General features: G+C 35.6%; 1 protein-coding gene across 8 annotated transcripts in view; it reads left to right on the top strand.

The window, feature by feature from the left end:
- Positions 1-22074, top strand: part of JMJD1C (jumonji domain containing 1C) — a 318019-nt gene that overhangs the window by 92155 nt on the left and 203790 nt on the right. Inside the window, exon 2 of one of the 8 annotated variants that reach the window (XM_049646143.1) lies at positions 11469-11517. The exons of 6 other annotated variants lie outside the window; for them this stretch is intronic. In XM_049646143.1, coding sequence (XP_049502100.1) covers positions 11469-11517 — 49 coding nt within the window. Of the gene's footprint in view, positions 1-11468; positions 11518-22074 lie in introns of those variants that run through there. One more of the 8 variants, XM_049646139.1, reaches the window with a different exon arrangement.

The raw sequence follows: 22074 nt of genomic DNA, 5'->3' as shown, positions 1-22074 counted from the left end.
ATTGCATTTCCTCCAAAGCATTCCTGGTGGTCCCTCTCTAATTCAAGACACTGTTAAAATGTTGCCTCATTAGAAAGGTCATTATATCTAAATTAGCACCCCACTCTTCTGCCATTCTGTCATCCTGAACACTTCGTTTTTCTTCATAGCACTTACCACCAACTGACATATACTTATATATACTTATGTATACACTTTCTTATTTTTGGTTTATTGCCCTCCAAAAGAAAATATGCTCTATGAAAATTGAGGGTTTTCTTTTTATCCCCTGCTGTTTACCGGTCACTGGAGCAGTGTGTGCATGTAATGAAGCCTTAACAAATACTTGGTAGATCTTAATAAAATAGGGAACTTGAGATGAGCAAGTATCCAAACAAAACAAAACAAAACAAAACATGAGTTCCATTTTAAGCATGCTAAATATACATTGGGGGATAATACAGTTAGATTGAAGTGGTCAGCGATTGGCAAATATTTTCTGTAAAGGTCCAAATAGTAAATGTTTTATGTTTTGTGGCCCTTAAAGACTATGTCACAACTGTTCGACTCTGATATCCATACGAAAAAACATCCATGGGCAATGCAGTTAATGAGAATAGCTATGTTTTAGTAAAAGTTTGTGTGTAAAAGCAGGTGGTTGGCTTATAGACCATATTTTGCTGACCCCTGGACTAGGTAATGGAGAGCTATAAACGTGAGACTTGGAAGCTTGATCTTGATTCAGAAGGTAGTCATGATATGTTTTACGTTAATAAAGTGAAATGACCAAAGAAATTGATCCAAGAAAATTAGTTTGGCAGTAGTAGGTAAGCTGGAAAAAAAAGCAATTAGAGGCAGAGAAAATAATTATGAAACATTTAAGCTTATATAACGCTTACTATATGTGAGGCACTTGTACTGAATGTTTATATATGTTAATTTATTTAATCCTTACAAAACCATGTAAGGTAGATACTGCTATTAATTCCTTTGCACAGATAAGGAAAATACAACATGGAGAAGTTAAATAGTTTATCCAAGTTCACACAAGCGTTAAGTGATAGAGCAGTATTTGAACAAAGACTGCTCCTTATCAGTGTGCTGTTTTATTGCCAACTTACAAAGTAGTTAAGAATTGAACTAGAATGTTGACAGTGAAAAGGGACAGGCCAATAATGATGAATGTGAATAAACTGTGGATTGATTGTGGAGACAAACTAAAATGTAAGTGAAGGAGAATGATTAGACAAAGAAGATTAGGGGGAAAAATTCCCATACATTGCACAAAGAAGACCAGAAATACTATTACTAGTACAAAAGGAATATGAGAAAGAGCACTTACTAGCAAAGGATGATGTGTTTTGTACCTTGTGTGAGATGGGAATGAAACACTATTGCATGAAGCTGTATCACTAAAAATAAACACCTGAATGTTGGATGAAAATATGTCTAGAGATGCAAATCTTGGAGTAGCATTATTTTAACATATTTTGAGTACCTGTTTTATTCAAGACTTTGAATGGGAGATGAAAGAATAAAGATAATAGTTTAAGCAATGTGAGAAGATGATTTCTCTGAAGGACTGGATAAAGAGAACTTAAAGGGCTTGAGTAGAAATACACCTTTATTGGGGCACCTGGTGGCTCAGTCGGTTGAGTGTCTGGCTTGCGGCTCAGGTCATGATCTCACAGCTTGTGAGTTCGAGCCCTGCATTGGGCTCTGTGCTGACAGCTCAGAGCTTGGAGCCTGCTTCGGATTCTGTGTCCCCCTCTCGCTGTGCCCCTCCCTCCCTCATGTTCTGTCTCTCTTTCTCTCAAGAATAAATAAAACATTTTTAAAAATTAAAAAAAAAAGAAATACACCTTTATTAGTAGAGAGATAGGAAGTGAGATAGATAATTAAGTAGGTGGGGGAACATGCTGAATCCAAAGTTATGAAAATCTAAAAGGGGATGATTTTTAAAAATTTTTCTTTTTTAAAAGCACGCATGTGAGAGGAGAGAGGGGTAGAGGAAGAGAGAGAATCCCAAGCAGGCTCCATGCTCAGTGCAGAGCCAGATGTGGAGGTTTGATGCCACAACCCTGGGATCATGACCTGAGCTGAACTCAGGAGTTGGATGCTCAACTGACTGAGTCAGCCAGTTGCCCCTAAAAGGGGGTATTTTTTAATTAGAAAATATTCGTTACAAATATTCCTTCCAGGATTTGAAATTTAAAAATTTTTTTAATTTAAGTTTCTTAAGGAATTAACTAGATAAATTTTAGTATACCCTTGCATTGGTATTAAAATGGTTAGTTGATATGATGAAGATACATTAACCACTGAATCATATAATCTAGTGGATTTGCTCAGAGAAGAAGAAAAGAGAGCAATGAGAAATCTCTCAAATCCAAAAGCTAATGGAGAGATCCACATTTCAAGGTAAGAAACTAAAATGTGCCATGACTTTGAGCAGGCATTATGAAAAATAGACAATCCATTTTATCTTGATACTTGATACTTCTTTAAATGGTACATACAGTTGATTAGTGACAGGATTTACTTATCTTTATCCATTGGTTATACAGTGACCAATAGTTTTTATGTTGTGATCATTGAACTATCTAGCCTATCTGGCTGAAAGTTGACTATTTAAGGACCTGAAATGTTTGGCATTGTTTCATATTGGGAAAACATGGCTCATTCTGACTCACTTTTATCCAGTAGAACTCTAGTTCTCTTGGTTCTGAAAAGGAGGAGGTCTGATCAATATACTCTGAGGCAAATATTATAAAAATTTTTAATAACCAGGGTTTTATAATAAGAAATAAGAATTATATATAATAAAAATCTATATAAAATTACCAGATTGATTCCAGTATATTCTTTAAAATTTTTTTCATCTTATTTTATTTAAAAAAAAATTTTTTTACTTCCAGTGTAGTTAACATATACAGTGTTATATTAGTTTCTTGTGTACAAAATAGTGAATTCAACAGTTCCATATATTACTTGGTGCTCATCAAGATATGTGGACTCTTACTCTCCTTACCTACTTCACCCATCCTCCCACCCACCTCCCTTCTGGTTACCATCTGTTCTCTGTATTAAGCGTCTGTTCTTTGGTTTGTCTCTTTTTCTTGTGTTCATTTGTTTTATTTCTTAAATTACACATATGAGTGAAATCATGGTAATTTTCTTTCTCTGGCTTTTATTTTGCTTAGCATTATGCTCTCTAGATCCATACATGTTGTTTTAGATGGCAAGATTTCATTATTTTTTATGGTTGAATAATATTCCATTGTGTGTGTTTGCCCATGCATGTGTGCGTGTATACCACATCTGTATCAATTCAATCGATAGACTGAGCTGCTTGGCTATTGTAAATAATGCTGCAATAAGCATAGAGGTGTGTATATCCTTTCAAATTAGCATGTTTGTATTCTTTGGGTAAATAGCCAGTTGTGGATTATTGGATCATAGTGTGGGTAGTTATATTTTTAATTTTTTGAGGAACCTCCATATTGTCTTCCATAGTGGCTGCACCAGTTTTGTATTTCCACCAAAATGAGGGATGCATGAGGGTTCCTTTTTCTCCACATCCTAACCAACACTCTTGTGTTTTTTATTTTAGCCATTCTAACCAGAGTGAGGTGATACCTCATTGTTTTGATTTGTATTTCCCTGATGGTGAGTGATGTTGAGTATCTTTTCATGTGTCTGTTGACCATCTGTGTGTCTTCTTTGGAGAAAGAAGTGTCTATTCGTGTCTTCTGCCCATTTTTTAAATTGGATTATTTGTTTTTTTGTGTGTTGAGTTGTATATGTTCTTTATACATTTCGGATACTAACTTTTTATTGGATATGTCATTTGCAAATACCTTCTCCCATTCAGTAAGTTGTCTTTTAGTTTTGTTAGTTGTTTGCTGTGCAGCAGATTTTTCTTTTTTGTAGTCCCAATAGTTTATTTTTTTAGTAATCTCTATACCCAGCATGGGCTCAAACTCACAACACCGAGAGCAGGAGCCACATGCTTTTCCAACTGAGTCAGCCAGGTGCTCCCCAATAGTTTATTTTTGCTTTTATTTCCTTTGCCTCAGGAGACATTTCTAGAAAGATGTTGTTACAGCCAGTGTCAGAGAAATCACTGCCTGTGCTCTCTTCTGGGATTTTTATGGCTTCAGGTATCACATTGAAGTCCATAATCCATTTTGAGTTTGTTTTTGTGTATGGTGTAAGAAAGGGTCCAGTTTCATTCTTTTGCATGAAGCTCTCCAATTTTCCCAATACCATTTGTTGAGGAGACTATCTTTTTCCCATTGCATATTCTTGTCTCCTTTGTCAAAGATTAATTGACCATTGTAAGTGTGGGTTTATTTCTGGGCTTTCTATTGTGTCCCATTGATCTCTGGGTCTGTTTTTGTGCCAGTACCATATTGTTTTGATTACTACAGCTTTGTAATAAAATGTGAAGCCTGGAATTGTGATACTTCCAGCTTTATTTTTCTTTTTCAGGATTGCTTTGGCTATTAGGAATCTTTTGTGGTTCCCTGCAAATTTTAGGATTGTTTGTTCTAGTTCCATAGTAAATGCTGTTGGTATTTTGATAGGGATTGCATTAAATCACTAGATTGCTTTGGGTAGTATGGACATTTTAACAATTGTTCTTTCAATTGTTGAGCATGGAATGTCTTTCCAGAGTACATCCTTCACCTCTGTTGTTAAATTTTTTCCTAGGTGTTTTATTATTTTTGGTGCAATTGTAGATGGTATTGTTTTCTTAATTTCTCTTTCTGCTCTTCATTATTACTATACAGAGATTCTGTACATTGGTTTTGTATCCTGTGATATTACCGAATTCATTTATCATTTCTAGTAGTTTTTTTGGTGGAGTCTTTAGGATTTGCTATATATATATATAGTTATATCTGCAAATAGTGAAAGTTTGACTTCTTCCTTACCCATTTGGATGCCTATAAATCCTTTTTCTTGTCTGATTACTGTGGCTAGGACTTCCAGTAATGTGGTGAGAGTGGATATCCTTGTCTTATTCTTGACTTTAGGAGAAAAGCTCTCAATATTTCCCCATTGAGTATGATGTTAGTTGTGGGTTTTTCATATGTGGCCTTTCCTATGTTGAGATATGTTCCTTCTAAACCTACTTTGTTGAGGGTTTTTATCCGGAGTGGATTTGTACTCTGTCAGATACTTTTTTTGCATCTATCCTTTCTCTTGTTGATGTGTTGTATCATGTTGATTGACTTGTGAATACTGAACCAGTCTTGAATCTTGGGAATAAATCCAACTTAATTGTGGTGAATGATTTTCTTTTTCTTTTTCTTTTTTTTTTTAAAGATCTTATTTTTAACTGATCTCTACACCCAAACGTGGGCCCAGACCCACAACCCTGAGATCAAGAGTTGCATGCTCCACTGACTGAGCCAGCCAGGTGTCCCTCTGAAAGATTTTCTTAGTGTGTTATGAGATTTGGTTTGCTAATATTTTGTTGAGAATTTTTGCATCTATGTTCATTAGATATACTGGCCTGTAGTTCACGGTTTTTTTTGTGGTAACTTTATGTGGTTTTGGTATCAGGGTAATGCTAACCTCATAGGATGAATTTGGGAGTTTTCCTTCCTCTTCTATTTTTTGGGATAGTTTGAGGAGAATAGGTATTAACCCTTCTTTAAATGTTTGGTAGCATTCACCCGTGAAACCTTCTGGTCCTAGACTTTTCTTTGTTGGGAGTTTTTGATTACTGATTCAATTTTATTGCTGGTAATCAGTCTGTTTAAATTTTCTGTCTCTTGCTTCAGTTTTGGTAAGTTACATGTTTCTAGGAATTTATCCATTTCTTGTAGGTTGTCCAATTTGTTGGCATATAAGTTTTCATAATATTCTCCTACAATCTTTTGTATTTTTGTGGTTTAAGTTGTTATTTCTCCTCTTTCATTTCTGATTTTGTTTTACTGAATTTTGTCTCCTTTTTTGTGATGAGTCTAGCTAGAGGTTTATCAGTTTTGTTGATCTTTTCAAAGAACTAGCTCCTTGTTTTATTGATCTGTTCCATTGTTGTTGTTGTTGTTGTTGTTGTTGTTTTAGTTTCTGTATTATTTATTTGTGCCCTAGTCTTTATTATTTCCTTCCTTGTGCTGGGTGATTTGTTTTGTTTTGTTTTGTTTTGTTTTGTTTTAGCTCCCTTACATGTAAGGTTAGGTTTTTATTTGGGATTTTTCTTTCTTCTTGAGATAGGCCAGTGTTGCTACAAACTTCTCTCTTAGAACCACTTTTGCTGCATCTCAAAGATTTTGGACTGGTGTGTTTTCATTTTCATTTCTTTCCATGTAATTTTTGATTTCTTCTTTGATTTCTTGGTTGACCCATTCATTGTTTAGTGGCACATTATTTAACCTCCAAATATTTGTGCTCTTTTCAAGTGTGTGTGTGTGTGTGTGTGTGTGTGTGTGTGTGTGTGTGTGTGTGGTTGACTTCTAGTTTCATAGCATTGTGGTCAGAAAAGATGCATGGTATGACTTTGATCTTTTTGAATTTGTTCAGTCTTGTTTTGTGGCCCTAATATGTGATCTGTTCTGGAGAGTATTCCATGTGCACTTGAGAAGAATGTGTATTCTGCTGTTTTCAGATGGAATGTTCAGAATATATCTGTTAAATTCATCTGGTTCAGCCACTGTTTACTTGTTGATTTTCTGTTTGGAGGGTGGCTGGCCAGGGAAGATCCACAAAGTGTGCATGGGCGGGGCACGCAGTTTTAACAAAGTATGCACAGGTCTTTTCTGGGAAGGGTCCTCCACCACCAGATTGAGATCTCATAAAGCACAGGGCTCTGGAGATGTGTTGGCAAGGTTTGGGCTAGTCTTCCAGGTGAGGGACCTGCAGCTCTGGGACTGAGGCAAGTGTAACTGTAAAGAGCGGATCCACCAAAGTTTGGGGGGCGGGGCTTGGTTTCAGCAAGTTAAGTAATTGAATGTTGGTGTGCTGATTCCTGCAGGTGGCTGTGTGTTTAATGTTGGGGGGCAGGGGAGGGAAATGGCGCCTACCAGCTCCTTTGTTCCTCGAGGCATCTCCCACTGATTTCTGCCCCTTTGGGACAGGCTTTCAGGTTAGTAAATAACTTTCCCTCCCATATGCTCTAGACCTTTTTTCAAACTACTGCTTCTATGCTATATCTCTATGGGCTGTTGTACTCTCTTTAATGGTAGGTACTCAGCTTCCTATTGCCTTAATTGCTTTTGTGTCTTTCAGTCCTTACGGAACATGTCTCCCATTTTTTATATGGCCCTTGGTATTTGCAGTGGTTCCCAAGTTCTCAGATACCATCAATTTCTTACCTCTTCACATACTCTTCTTACCTTTAGGAACATTGAACCTTTTTATTTTCTTGGTACATTATTACTTTACAAATGTTAGCTTATGTTAGACTAAGTTGAGATTAATAAAAGATGTGTTGATATAGGAAAGATTCATAGTTGTGTTGAGCTGTGGATGCTTTTTTGTTCATTACCAAGTTCATTTAACAAGTAATTTCCTGGGTACCAGAGCCATGAAGTACATGTGATAAAATTTGTGCCTGGGTGAAAGCATGTTGTTTTTATGTCATAGACTTTTGGGGTCATTCATAAATGGTTAAAACATACTAAATCAAGAATAGTTAGGCCTATTGCTCCATTGATTTCTTTGGTAGATATTTGACAGTACTTCCAGGCATTCAGAAAGGGGGTTATGAGACTTTTTACTATTTCCAGAGGGTAAGATAGTTCCTCATGTGATTTCCCCCTGCCCCCAACCCCTGTTATTCAGACAGTATTTATTGATGACATATTGTGTGCCAGGTACTATGTTCCTAAACATCCCAGCTACAGTTCTGTCAGGCTTAGAGCATTCTGTCTGTGGTATTTTCATATGTAAGAAGATTACAAGTTACAAGTGGTTTCTCGATGGCCATTCTTTTGAAATGCTAACAATACTTATTAAACTTTAGGAATTCCTGAAATTAACATGCATGAGAGGGAACATTTAAAAAAGAAGATATAAAAGTTGTTTCCATGGGTACCTGGGTGGTTCAGTGGGTGGTTGAGCATACAACTTTTGATTTCAGGCTCAGGTCATGATCTCACAGTTCATGGGATCCAGCACCACATCTGCTGTCAGCACAGAGCCTGCTTGGGATTCCCTCTCCCTCTCCCTCTCCCTCTCCCTCTCCCTCTCCCTCTCCCCCCCTCCCTCTCCCCCTCCCCCGCTCATGCTGGCTCTCTCTCTCAAAATAAACATTTTTTAAAAAATAAGTAAATGAAAATTGTTTTTCTAAAATATCAAGATTAGATAAAAAATGTAAAAACTAGATAAACCTGTATCCTACCATACTTATGATAAAATTATAATTTTGATTAGATGGATACCTGATATTTATATTATCATGACGTATAAACACTGTTTTTGGTTGCCTACTTACTATATATTGACTTAATCTGGGGGGAGATATTTTATATATTACATAGTAATAGTCCTGCATTTCCTTTATTTAGTTTCCAATGTACTTGTCACTAATTTAATTACAGAGTCCTCAAATTATGTGAAGTATTTTTAGTACATTCAAGTATGTATATTAGGTATCCTATCCATTTTATCTTCTTTATGTAATCTTTTCTGGTGACTTTATATGTGGACTCTCCAGACCTCTTGTAATCTTGTTTTGCCATCATACTGGTATTTCTTTTTTTTCTTTTTCTTTTTTTTTAAATTGGATTCTTATCCTGTATTCCATGTCTTGGTTTATTCTCTAATATTGGTGGAATATATCATTCATTAATCTCTTTAAAAAGTATTGCCTGCTGGGGCACCTGGCTAGCTCAGTTGGTAGAGTGCAGAGCATGCAACTCTTGGCCTCAGGGTCATGAGTTCAAGGCCCATGTTGGGTATGTAGCCTACTTAAAAAAAGAGAAAAAAAAAAAAAAAAAGATTGCCTGTCTGCACATTTTTTGGTGGCCTGTTCATTTGAAAGGATCTCTATATATATTTTTTAAGATTTTATTTTTTCAAGTAATCTCTACATTCAACATCAGGCTTGAATTTACAACCCTGAGGTGAAGAGTCACATGCTGTACTGACTGAGCCAGCCACGCTCCCTGAAAGGATCTGTGTTTTAAGCTCAAACTTGACTCATATGTGAGTGGATATAGAATTCTAGATTAGAGATTGGAAGTGACTTTTCCTCAAAATTTTGAAAGCACTCATGTATTGTCTTTCAGATTCTGTTGTTGCTTTGAGAAGTCATGCAACTTTACTTTTTAATCTTTTATATGAAAGAAGTATGTGGGATCTTCTCTTTTAATTGTGCTTTGAAATTATACAATGACATTCCTAGATGTACATCTCTTCATCTGAATGCTTATTAGCTTTTTAGGAGTTACTTTTTAGTTTGGGAACTTTGAGTTTCAGTTCTGGGAAATCTTGAATTGTTTCTTTTTGTTTTTTTTTTTCCTCTCTCTCTTTTTTCCAGAACTTTTGTTTGGGATATGGGACCCCCATTGGTCCCCTTTTTATCATATCTTTTCTCTCCTATATTGTATTTGTTCTGGTTAGTGGGGAAATTTTTACAAGTCTGTATTCTTTTTTTTTAATGTTTTTATTTATTTTTGAGAGAGAGAGAAAGAGGCAGAATATGAGTGGGGGAGGGGTAGAGAGAGAGGGAAACACAGAATCCAAAGCAGGCTTCAGGCTCTGAGCTGTAAGTACAGAGCCTGACTTAGAGCTGGAACCCACAAACTGTGAGATCATGACCTGACACAAAGTCAGATGCTTAACCAACCGAGCTACCAAGGCGCCCCTACAACTTTATATTGTAAACCTTCTATTGAGTTTTTTTCATTTCTTCCATCACAGTTTAATTTCCTAAAATGTTTTTGTTTTCCCACAAAGTTATTTTTTGATAACTTCCTATTTCTGTATTTTGATTGTTACATTTATCTTATTGAGAATATTAATATTAAGGTTTTGTTTTCTTCTCCCTTCAGAATCTTGTCGTCTTCCGGTTACTTTTTTCTCTATGTGTAATTTAGTTCCTGTGTTTTAAATTTGACGTTTTCCTCACATGAAATATATGATGATTCTTTCTGACTTCTCAGATTTAGTAGTTTAACACTTAAAAAGTACACTGGGAACTCTGGGCCACATGAGCAAGTTTTGGTAACTGTATTTTATAGTTTGGAGATCATGCTGCTTTTTTAGGAAACACCTAATGTCTGTATATTTAGCTATGTTGTATGTTAAACTGCTCAAGTTTCCCAGAGGTATCTACCAATCTTTTCCTTCTCAAAGTTTGTACCTATTGAGGTAAACAAACAAAACTAGGTGTTGCAGGAGGGGTTTGGTTCTCAGCATATTTCAGAATGTAAACTTCCACTTGATTTTCCTGTCAGTAGTAATCTCTGCCTTCAGTTTGCTTTAATATATGCTCCTCTATTCAGAGACCCTGTAATAACCTTTTTCTAGGAGAAAAACCTCCCTTTTCTACAAAGAGAGAAAGGAGGCAGTTGCTAGCCATGAAGAGATCTGTGTGTCTAGCTGCTGCTTAAACAGACAGTATCATTCTTGGTAGCCCTACTTTCCTGTCAACCAATATTGAGCCATTGTCGGTTTCTGTCTTATAAATTGGAGTGTTTATCAGCTTTCCCAAATTTTGACCTTAGCTTAGCCTTCTTTTATTTCATGAAGTCGACTATCACTACTATTGCTATTATTTTAATATTAGTTGATTCTGCTCATTTTTCCAGTCTGTTGAAATTTTTTGGAATCTTAATTTTATCATCCAGTGTGTTATTTTCCTTTGCATCCTATTGAGTCAGCTAAGTATCTTGATTGAAGTGTGAGGTTAGAGCCCTATGCATTACTTTTGAAGGCATTCAATCAGTTTTACTTTAGTTCTTGGTTAATACTGTCAATTATGTTTTTTTAATCCAGCTATGAGTTTATATATTTTTTCTTTCATTCAAAAGTATATTCAGGATCTTTTTCTACAATATTATAATTTTAAAAATTTAGTGTATTAGTTACACTAGCCTCTCTAAAAAGAAGAACTTTATCAATGAAGAAAAAATTTAGGATCACTGTAGTGAAATAAAATTTGCTCTTGGTGTGACCTTTTTCTTTTTTAGTGCTTATAATCCAACTTGTAAATAACAATTTTTGTACTTTGGATATAGATCAACATAAATGGATTGTCAAGAGCCTTTTCAACTCAAGGGTCTTTCTTTGATAAATAATTTTCTTAAAAAAAAAGTTTCTCCATTTCCCAAACCAGTGCATTTTAGAACTTATTTTCCTATGATGTTTTACATATTACACACATTAGAGTTGCATGTCTAATTCAGACCTGTAGACAGCAGTGTAGGCAAAAACTAATTTAAAAAGTTAGCTAGGTATTCTCTTACTGTCTTCTTTTCTCATTTCAACTTCATTTACTTTTTAACTATGTTTCTTCTACCTTTTCCAGTTTTCTACTCAATTCTCCTTGGTGGAGAAGATGGATGCAAAAGAGGAGGTGTGAGTAGTTCTTTATTCTCTCTGCATCTGTTAACATTACATCATCTTTCCCATGCAATATTCTTGTTTCTTCTTAGTTCGTCCTCTTACATTTATACAACCAGTAGGCTTGTTTGGTTTTCCTTTGTATTACTTATAAAATTTAGTCTATTCTGCAATATTATAAATAAGGTTTATGATATTCATATATATTAGTTACATTTCCCTCCTTCCATTATTTATATATGTCCTTTAAAATCAGAAAACTCTGTAATAGCCATATTGTTTCTCTCACTCATCAACTTCATTTATTCAGTACACTGACATTTATTAAATTCCCCAGGTATTTTAGGTCCTGAGAAATAAGATATTGATATTACTTTTACTAATAGAATTCATACTTTCATAGGTAATATCTCCCATTTCTTACTAGAATTATCCATATTTATACAATTAAAAACTGTAACTTTGCTTTTTGGCCTTCCATCCACATTGTTGAATACTCTCTTCCTTTTGAGCAGTGTGTGATATTGCAAAAGTAGACTCAGGTTTGAGTTTTGGCTCTGCCAAATGTTAACTGTGTGATATTGGATAAATCACTCAGTCTTTCTGGGTTTTACCTCTCTCAACTATAAAATGTATGTAATATCTACTTTGTTGGGTGAATTGAGAGAATTTAGATGTAAAAATGAATTGAAAGAATGTATATACATATATTATGTAAAAATTGAATTTAAGGATCCATACTGTGGTATTTTTATAAGGATTACTGTCTAGATATTTATTGCAATGCTTTTGAAATATGATTGTAAGTCTCTTTGGAAATAAGAACTATATCATATTGATCCTGATCCATTGCAACTAATAAACAGCAATGACTCATACTTTTGGATTGAATTTCCTAAAAAACAGACCTAGAACAAGTGTTAATGTAGTTGCTGTTTCTTTTCATATCTATGTACTGCCTCTTGGTCACAATTCTGATATAACAATGACAAATATGTGTGCACCTGACAGTATAACTTCAAAATACATGAAGCAGAATTTTACAGAAATATATAAATTACATATAGGCAACTTTACAGCCATAGTTGGAAATTTTAACACTCTTCCCAAAGCGTTGGTAGAACAACTACATAAAAAACCAGCAAAGACATTGAAGGTTTGAAAAACATCATCATTCATCTTGATTTAATTGACATTTATATAGCACTACATTTCATGCTGTAATAATACATGTTATTTTCAAGTGCGCATGGTATATTCATCAAAAGAGACCATATGCTGGGTCACGAAACAATTCTAAATAAATTTAAAAGGAAATAATACAGGACTATTTTCTTGAACCATAGTGGAGTTAAATAAGAAATTAATAACAGTATGATGGCTAGGGGAAAAATTCAAATGTTTGGGTATTAAACAGTACACTTCTAGACAATTTGTGGGTCAAAGAAGAAAAGGGAAATTAAACATTTTGAACTGAATGATAATGAAAATGCAGTATATCAGAATGTGTAGTTGCATCTTCAGGGTTGAGAGAGAAATTTATATCTTTAAATGCTTCTATTAGAAAAGAAGGAACCTGGGGCACCTGGGTGGCTCAGTTGGTTAAGCGTCCGACTTCGGCTCAGGTCATGATCTCACGGTCCGTGAGTTCGAGCCCCGCGTCGGGCTCTGTGCTGACAGCTCAGAGCCTGGAGCCCATTTCAGATTCTGTGTCTCCCTCTCTCTCTATCCCTCCCCTGTTCATACTCTGTCTCTCTCTGTCTCAAAAATAAACGTTAAAAAAAAAATTAAAAAAAAAAAAAAAAAGGAAAGAAGGAACCTAAAAATCAGTGACCCAAGGGTTTACCTTAAGAGAGAAAAAGAAATGCAAATAAAACCCAAACTAAGAACAAGGCAGGAAATAAAAATAAGATTAGATCAATGAAATAGCATATAAATGTGAATAAAACTGCCCTTAGGTGATAATCTTCATCAGATTCTTTCTCCCCTCTCCTTTTTTTTTTATATAAATTTTTTTCTTAATATCTGTTTATTTTTGAGAGAGAGCGAGTGAGTGTACAAGCTGGGGAGGGGCGGGAGTGGGGGGAGGTAGGCAGAGGATCTGAAGCTGGCTCTGCTCTGACAACTGTGAGTCTGATGGGCTCAGACCCACAAACTGTGAGATCATGATCTGAGCTGAAGTCAGACCCCCAACTGACTGGGCCACCCAGGTGCTCCTCCCCGCACCCCCCCTTCTTTCAAATCAGCAACATATCCATTTGCTGAGACTGGAGGAATAGGCACTCTCTCACACATTGTCTATTGGAATACAAAATATTACAACCTTGTGTATTGGGAATTTGACAACATCTAGCTAAGTTAAATACTCATTTACTCTTTGATCTAGTAAATCTCCTAGGAATATATCTCAAACATAGATTGGCATAAATACAAAATGGCATGCACAAGGCTACATTCATTGTAGCACTGTCTAAATAGCAAAAGACTGAAAGGACACGGTATTCATCAGTAGGTTTCTGACTGAATAAAGTGTGGTTCATTTACCCAATAGAGTATTGTGTGGGTGTAAAAGCAAATGGGGAGCATCTTCTATGCCATGATGGCCAATACATATTATGCAGCAAAAGTAATAAGATATAGAAAAGTTCATAAAGAATGTTACTGTGTATCTAATTAAATATATTTGTGTGTGTGTACCTTTCTACTTTTATTTATTTTTTAAGAAGTTTTTAAAATTTTATTTTAAGTTTATTTATTTGGAGGGAGAGAGAGAATCCCAAGCAGGCTTCACACTGTCAGCACAGATCCCGATGCAGGGCTTGAACTCAAAAACCATGAGATCATGACCTGAGCCAAAACCAAGAGTTGTACACTTAACCGGCTGAGCCACCCAGCCACCCCGTCTACTTTTATTTTTTAAATTTAGGAATTAATAAAAAAAACTAACCCATTTTAGGGAACAAGGATAGAGGGAATAGCTAAAGTTCTGTGAATATACAGTACCTTGATTTCTAGGTATGATTTTGAAACTATGTAAATGTACATAATTCTAAAACAAGTTTTAATCATTAAAAAAAAAAACAACAAAAAAAAACTAGGGGTGCCTGGGTGGCTCAGTTGGTTGAGCATCCATCTCTTGATTTTAGCTCAGGTCGTGGTCTCATGGTTCAGGAGACAGAATCCTGCATCGGAATCTGTGGGGAGTGCAGACCCTGCCTGGGATTCTCTCTCTTCTCTCTCTCTGCCCCTTCCCCCGCTTGCTCGCTCTCTCTCAAAATAAATAAACTTAAAAAACTAAAAGTGAAAGCAAAATGAAACAAAGAAGCCTAAGTGGTATAATTATAGGAAGGAACTATTTTAAGTGACTTTAAAACAATTTGATTATACATGCCTGGTGGATTATACCCTGAAGATATAAGAACAATATAAAAACCTTATATGGTTTTCATTAATCATAGTGTTGGTATTATTATTCCTAAACTGTTGTATGTATATTGTACAACAAGGCAAATGAATTTGTGTTGGTGGCATTGTATAACAAGAATTACAGTATGGGAGAAGAAAGACATAGAAATATAAGAACAACACAATTAAAAAAAAATACTATAGAAGTTTTTCAGTATCAAGTCATACTAACTCTTATCACTATATAAGGTCTAGATAGATAAAATGACAAACCCTGGAGTAATGAGCACTCCTTAGAATCCAGACTGTTGTCTCTGAGTAATGCTGATTCCCGTTGAAAAGTACAATGTTCCTTGGGTATGTGGTTGGTTTCAGGTTTGGGTCAGGAGATGGATAAGATGATCCTGGAATATTTTGTTATACCAGAAGCAAGAAAGCTGTTAAAGACTGCTAAGTCCGTGTCTAAAAGACTCAGAAACTAATTGAAGAGTCTCTCATTGGTCAAGATAGGAAAATTTGACACTAATAGAAATAACCAACTGCAGTTAATTTGAAGCATACTACATTTATTTAAATCCAAAAGTTTGTAATGATCCCTCCCCTAAAAAATGTGTTCTCATTGTTTACCATTCTGGGAGGTTAGGATACCAACTCATTTTTTTTCAAAAACTCTTAAAAAACAAGCATTTATTCTTCCTTTTCTAAACAAACTACCTTTTGGAAACCAAAGATTTGATAGAATTTTCACTTAATAGGCACATTACAGATAGTAAATAATGAAGGAATGATAAAAGTAGAATGTCACTTTTTTGTAGCTCTCAATGAAATGTATTTAGGCATTGTTCATCATTGGCTGTTATTATCACAGATACAAGGCAATATGTGTATGCCCCTTAATGAAAAACACAGTACCGTGTATGAGGTTGTCTTCTTTATCAATTCTGAATTTGATTAAGACTCTAACTTCGACAATTACAAAAAATTACGTGGACAGAGAAACATGTTTAAAAATGTCACAGGGGTATAGTCCACAAAATTCAGATACTTGAAGACTACATGGGACAAGCGACTTCATTTCTTTAACAAAGAAGTTTCAGGAGGAAAAGAGGTAAATGAAACCTTATAGATAAAAAGAAATGTAAATTTCATGTCAATGAGTTGGAATATGTGGTACTACTATGATCTTAATTTGAACAAATGGAAAAGGAAAAAAAGGCCCATGCTGGGAAACTTGAATGCTGACTGATAATGGATTAATAATTTTTTTTTTTTAGTTGAAACAAGATTGACCATGAGATAAACATTGTTGAAGCTGGGTAATGGGCACATGGGAATCCATTATGTTATTGTCTCTACAAAAAAATTAGATTTTTCAAAATAGCTTTTCATATATAAGCATACCTCTCAGATATTGTGGGTTCAGTTCTAGATCACTACAATAAAGTAGATACTGCAATACAATGAATCCAATGAAGTTTTTGGTTTCCCAGTGCATATAAAAGTTATGTTTACTTTATAGTCTAGTAAGTGTGTAATAGCATTATGTCTTAAAAAAAAAAAACAATGTATTGCCTTAATTTTAAAACACTTTATTGCTAAAAAAAATGCCTACCATCATGTGAGCTTTTAGGTAGTTATCTTTTTGCTGGTAGAGGGTCTTGCCTTGTTGTTGATGGTTGCTGACTGATAGGTGGTGATTCCTGAAGGTTGGGTGACTGTGGCAATTTCTTAAGGTAATGAAATTTGCTGCATTTATTGACCCTTTCAGGAATGATTTCTCTAGCATGTGATATTGTTTGATAACAGTTTACTGATTGTAGAACTTCTTTCAGAATTGAAGTCCTCTCAAACCCTGCTGTTGTTTTCTTAACTAGGTTCATGAATATCCTAAATCCTTTGTTGTCATTTCAGTAATCTTCACAGCTTCTTCACCAGGAGTATATAACAACTCAAGAAACTACTTTGCTTATCCATAAGAAGCAACCCCTCATTCATTCAGTTTTATCAGGAGATTGCAGCAATTCAGTCCCATTGTCAGGTTTCCCTTGTAAGTTCTTTTTGTTTCTGCCACATCTGCAGTTAACTTCTTCAGGTGAAGTCTTGAGCCCCTCAAAGTCATCCATGAGGGTTGGAATCAACTTCTTCTAAACTCCTGTTAATGTTGATATTTTGACCTCTTTCCATAAATCACAGATGTATTTAATGGCATCTAGAATGGTGAATCCTTTCCAGAAGGTTTTCCATTTACTTGTTTAGATTCATGAGAGCAATCATCATCTGTGGCAGCTATAGCCTTATGAAATGTATTTCTTAAATAGTAAGACTTGAAAGTCAAATTGACTCCTGGATTTTATGTTAACAAGTATGAAAACAACATTAATCTGGTGTTTCTCCATTAGAGCTCTTGGATGACCAGGTTCATTGTCAGTGAGCAGTAACATTTTGAAGGGAAATTTTTTTCTGAGCAGTAGGTCTCAATGAGTGGGCTTAAAATACAGTAAACCATGTTGTAAACAGATGTGCTATCATCCAGGCTGTTCCATTTATAGAGCACAGGCAAAGTAGATTTAGTATAATTTTTAAGGACCCTAAGATTTTCAGAATGGTAAATGAGCATTGGCTTCAATTTAGTCACTAGCTGCATTAGCCCCTAACACGAATCAGCCTGTTCTTGGAACCTTCTGTAGCTATGAAAGTCTTAGATGGCATCTTTACCAATAGAAGGCTGTTTTGCTTTCATTGAAAATCTGTTGTTTAGTGTAGCCACCTTCCTTAATTATCTTAGCTAGATCATCTTTAAACTTGCCATATTCCTCTACATTAGTTCTTGCTGCTTCCTTTATCTTGTACTTTTTTGTTATGACTACTTAAACCTCACGAACCAACCTCTGCAAGCTTCAAACTTGTCTTCTGCAGTTTCCTCACTTCTCTCAGCCTTAATTAGAGTTGAAGAGAGTTAGGGCCTTGCTCTGGATTAGGCTTTGGCTTAAGGGAATGTTGTAGCTGGTTTGATTTTCTATTCAGACCACTAAAACTTTCTCCGTATCTGCAATTAAGGATGTTTTGCTCTATTATTAATGTGTTCACTGGAGTGGCATTTTTATTAATTTCCTTCAGGAACTTTTCCTTCGCATTCACAACTTGGCTGACTGGCACAGGAGGTCTAGCTTTTTTGGCCTGTGCTGGTTTTCGGCTTTCTAGCTAAGCTTAATCACTTCAAACTTTTGATTTAAAGTGAGAGGTGAGGGGCGCCTGGGTAGCTCAGTTGGTTAAGTGTCCGTCTTCTGCTCAGGTCATGATCTCAGTTTGTGAGTTCGAGCCCCGTGTCAGGCTCTGTGCTGACAGCTCAGAGCCTGGAGCTTGTTTCAGATTCTGTGTCTCCCTCTCTCTCTCTGACCTTTCCCCATTCATGCTTTGTCTCTCTCTGTCTCAAAAATAAATAAACGTTAAAAAATAAAAATAAAGTGAGAGGTGAGTGACGTCTTTTCACTTGAACACTTAGAGGCCATTGCAGGATTATTATTTGGCCTAATTTGAGTATTATTGTGTCTCAGGGAATAGGGGGACCTGAAGAGAGGGAGAGAGATAGGGAAATGGCTGGTTGGTGGAGCACTCAGAACCTACAAGACATTTATTATGTTCTCTGTTTTATATGGTGTGAGTTTGTGGTGCCCCAAAACTGTTAATGCTAGTGACATCAAAGGTCACTTACCACAGATTGCTATAACAAATACAATATTAATGAAAAAGTTAGAAATATTGAGACAATTACCAAAATGTGACAGAGATGTGAAGTGAGCAAATGCTGTTGGAAAAATGACATCAGTAGACTTGTTCTTACTCAGGGTTGCCACAAACCTTCACTTTTGCTTTACCAAAAAAAAAAAAAAAAAGGCAATATCTGTGAAGTACAATAAAGTGAAGTGTAATAAAATGAGGTATATGCCTATATGTATATAAAATTGGAGGCGTTAATCCAGCATACTAAATAATTGACGAATTGTTTATGAATTTATATTTGTAGATTTCACTCTCTTGTGGTAAAGACCCATAGATTAAAAGGTGAGATCAGGGGCTTTTGGGTGGCTCAGTTGGTTAAGCTTCGACTTTGACTCAGGTCATGACCTCGTGGTTCCTGGGTTTGAGCTGACAGCTCAGAGCCTGGAGCCTGCTCTGTCTCCCTTTCTCTGCCCCTCCCCCGCTCATGTTCTGTTTCTCAAAAATAAACATTAATAAAAGTAAGTAAATGAAAGGTGAGATCAGTAAATAGTAGTGATTTTCATTTGAAGGACTTTGTGTTATTTATTAAATTCATGAATTACAGTTGACCTAATAAGAATTAAGAGATCAGAGCAATTCCTGTTAATAAGGTTTGATAGAAGGAAACACTCATTCCATGAATTTGATTGCTGAAAAAATGTGTACATTTAGATCCAGTTTTGTAAAGTCTTTCTTCAACTAACAATAGAAATTTTATGAAATGGAGATATAGTATACATTCCAGCTGTCTCCTACCCCCTCCATAACCCCCCAATCCTAGGGTAAGTCCTGAGGTATATTAGAAGACATACTTAATACTTTGTGCTTCAGTGCCCCCTTGTGCCTATTATGAAAAGTCACCATTAATTTCTCATGGAAAATTTGATATACATTCTAAGAGATCCCTGGAAATAGAACATTTGCAAGCTTAGAGATAGGGTTCCATATTCTAAACTTTCTGGGACCCAAGATTTATGTTCTGCTTCTCTGTTAATATATTCTCTTCCCACCAAAGCTGCTTCATTAACAATTATATGGCATTTAGGGAGTGAATAGTATATTTATATTTAATCTTAGTTTTCAGTGTTTTTATTTATTGTTTAGTGATTTTATATGTCTTTCCTCACCCTTACCTCTATTCCCACATTTTCCTTTTAAAAGCAAAAAGGAGGGAAAGCTGAAAGTGGATATGTCAGAGGACTCCCTAACTGGGGTTTTTCCTTCCTTTCTCTCAAGGGAAAAATCCTGGAATCAACCTGTGCCATGATAATGTGGTATAATTATAGAAATTTTTGCCCTACCAACATACTAGGAGGTGGCCTACATTTGAGATTGCTATTTCATTCTTCTATCTTTTACCCTAAAAAGCATATGAGACTTTATAGGGGCGTCTGGGTGGCTCAGTCAGTTAAGTGTCCACCTTCAGCTCAGGTCATGATCTCACAGTCCATGGGTTCGAGCTCCACATGGGGCTCTGTGCTGACAGCTCAGAATCTGCAGCCTGCTTTGGATTCTGTGTCTCCCTCCCTTTCTTTGCCCCTCCCTTGCTCATGCTGTCTCTCTCTCTCAAAAATAAATAAACATTAAAAATTAAAAAGAAAAGAAAGAAAAGGAAGAAAGAAGGAAAAGAAAGGGAAATAAAGAAGATAAAAAAGGTTTGGGGTGCCTGGGTGGCTCAGTCGGTTAAGTGTCCAACTTCAGCTCAGGTCATGATCTTATAGTTTGTGAGTTCAAGCTCTGCATCAGGCTTTGTGCTGACAGCTCGGAGCCTGGAGCCTGCTTTGGATTCTGTGTCTCCCTCTCTCTCTGCCTCTCCCCCGCTTACATTCTGTTTCTCTCTCTTTCTCAAAAATAAATAAACATTAAAAAAATTTTTTAAATGCTCCTAGGAATTGGAATTATATTTACATTATGGGAGCTTATGCATTTGACCTCTTTTCTGTAGAAACAGTATATCCTTAGCATAATCTTTAATCATGCCTCAAAAGATCAAAATCAGAATTTGAGATTTTTTCTAAATAAATTATGTTGGGGATTTATTAACAAGCATTTGTAATATTCAGGACTTTGCATTTAACTTGGATTTTTCTTCCTCAGATTGTTTTTTGGTTGCTGTCCCACTCCTTTAAACTCTTTTCGTTGCATCCTCATGCCTTCAGATTTGTAAACTACTCCCCAGGTATCCCTTTTTTCTTATATAGAAAAGCTCTATTTATTGATTTTACTCCCGTGCTTTAAAAGCATTCTCAGAATTTGAGATTCTGGAAGGCTCTTTCCTTCTTGTTTGGTCAGGCTGCTTCACTCCTTCACTTTTTCAAATGTCTAGAAATTACTGTTTTGTCTGTCAAGCCACCTTACGCTAAGAAAGAACTGAACTTGATGGTTTTCCTCCTCCTGAGCCATTCAGCAGTTCTTAGTTTGTTAGGTGGAGCTACTGAAAAAAAGAGAAGTCTAAACTTAGGTGTTTTCATGTGTGTATCATTATTTACATAATTGCCCAAAAGCTGTTAAGTTGCTCAATTTCTCTATGCCTTAGTATTCCCTTCTGTAAAACCTTGCCTGACACATTGTAAGTACTCCCAATGACAGTTTATGCTGCCATTACTGTTGTTATGGACTCAGTATTTCATGTTACAAAATTCTAACCCCCATTGTGATGGTATCTGGGATGGGTGTTTGGGAGATAATTAGGGTTAGGAGGGAGGGGCCTCTCTTGATTGAATTAGTGCCTTAATAAGAGACAGCAGAGAGCTTCTCTGTCTCCCCACTTCCAAGAAGAAAAGGTTATGTGAGCACAAACTGAGAAGACAACTTGTCTGCAACTTAAGGAGAAAGTCCTCTCCATGAACCCGCCACGCTGGCACCTTGAATTCAGACAGCTTCTGAAACTCTGAGAAAATACATTTCTCTTGTTTAAGCCAACCTGATATATGGTATTTTGTTATGACTGCCCAAGCCGAATAAGACAATCATCATCATCAATGATATTACATTAAATACTATATATAATTTATTCAAAAGATAGCAGTGTGTATATATATATATATATGGATATATATACATATATATCCATATATATGTGTATATATATGGATATATATATATCCATATATATGTATACATATATATATTGATTTTGTAATAAAATAGGAACTTTGGTGACAGGTCAGGAATATAATTCTTTTCATTAGATGTAAAGAAGGTAATTGAAACTTAAACATCTTTGAATAGTTTGTAATTCTTGATACATCTTATTGTTCACCAAGTAGTCTTGTAAAAAGTTATTAGGCAAGTGATTCATAGAAAGGAGTTCACATTATGGATATTGAAATCAAAATTTAGTCTCTCTTTTTAATTTTGTTGCTTATATCTTCATATGACCATCATTTCCCATTTTTGCCCTTACCG

The sequence above is a fragment of the Panthera uncia genome, chromosome D2, assembly GCF_023721935.1.
Source record: "Panthera uncia isolate 11264 chromosome D2, Puncia_PCG_1.0, whole genome shotgun sequence".
NCBI classification, from domain to species: Eukaryota; Metazoa; Chordata; class Mammalia; order Carnivora; family Felidae; genus Panthera; species Panthera uncia.
The sequence above is the reverse complement of the archived record's forward strand: the minus strand, read 5'-3'. Positions and strand labels throughout refer to the sequence as shown.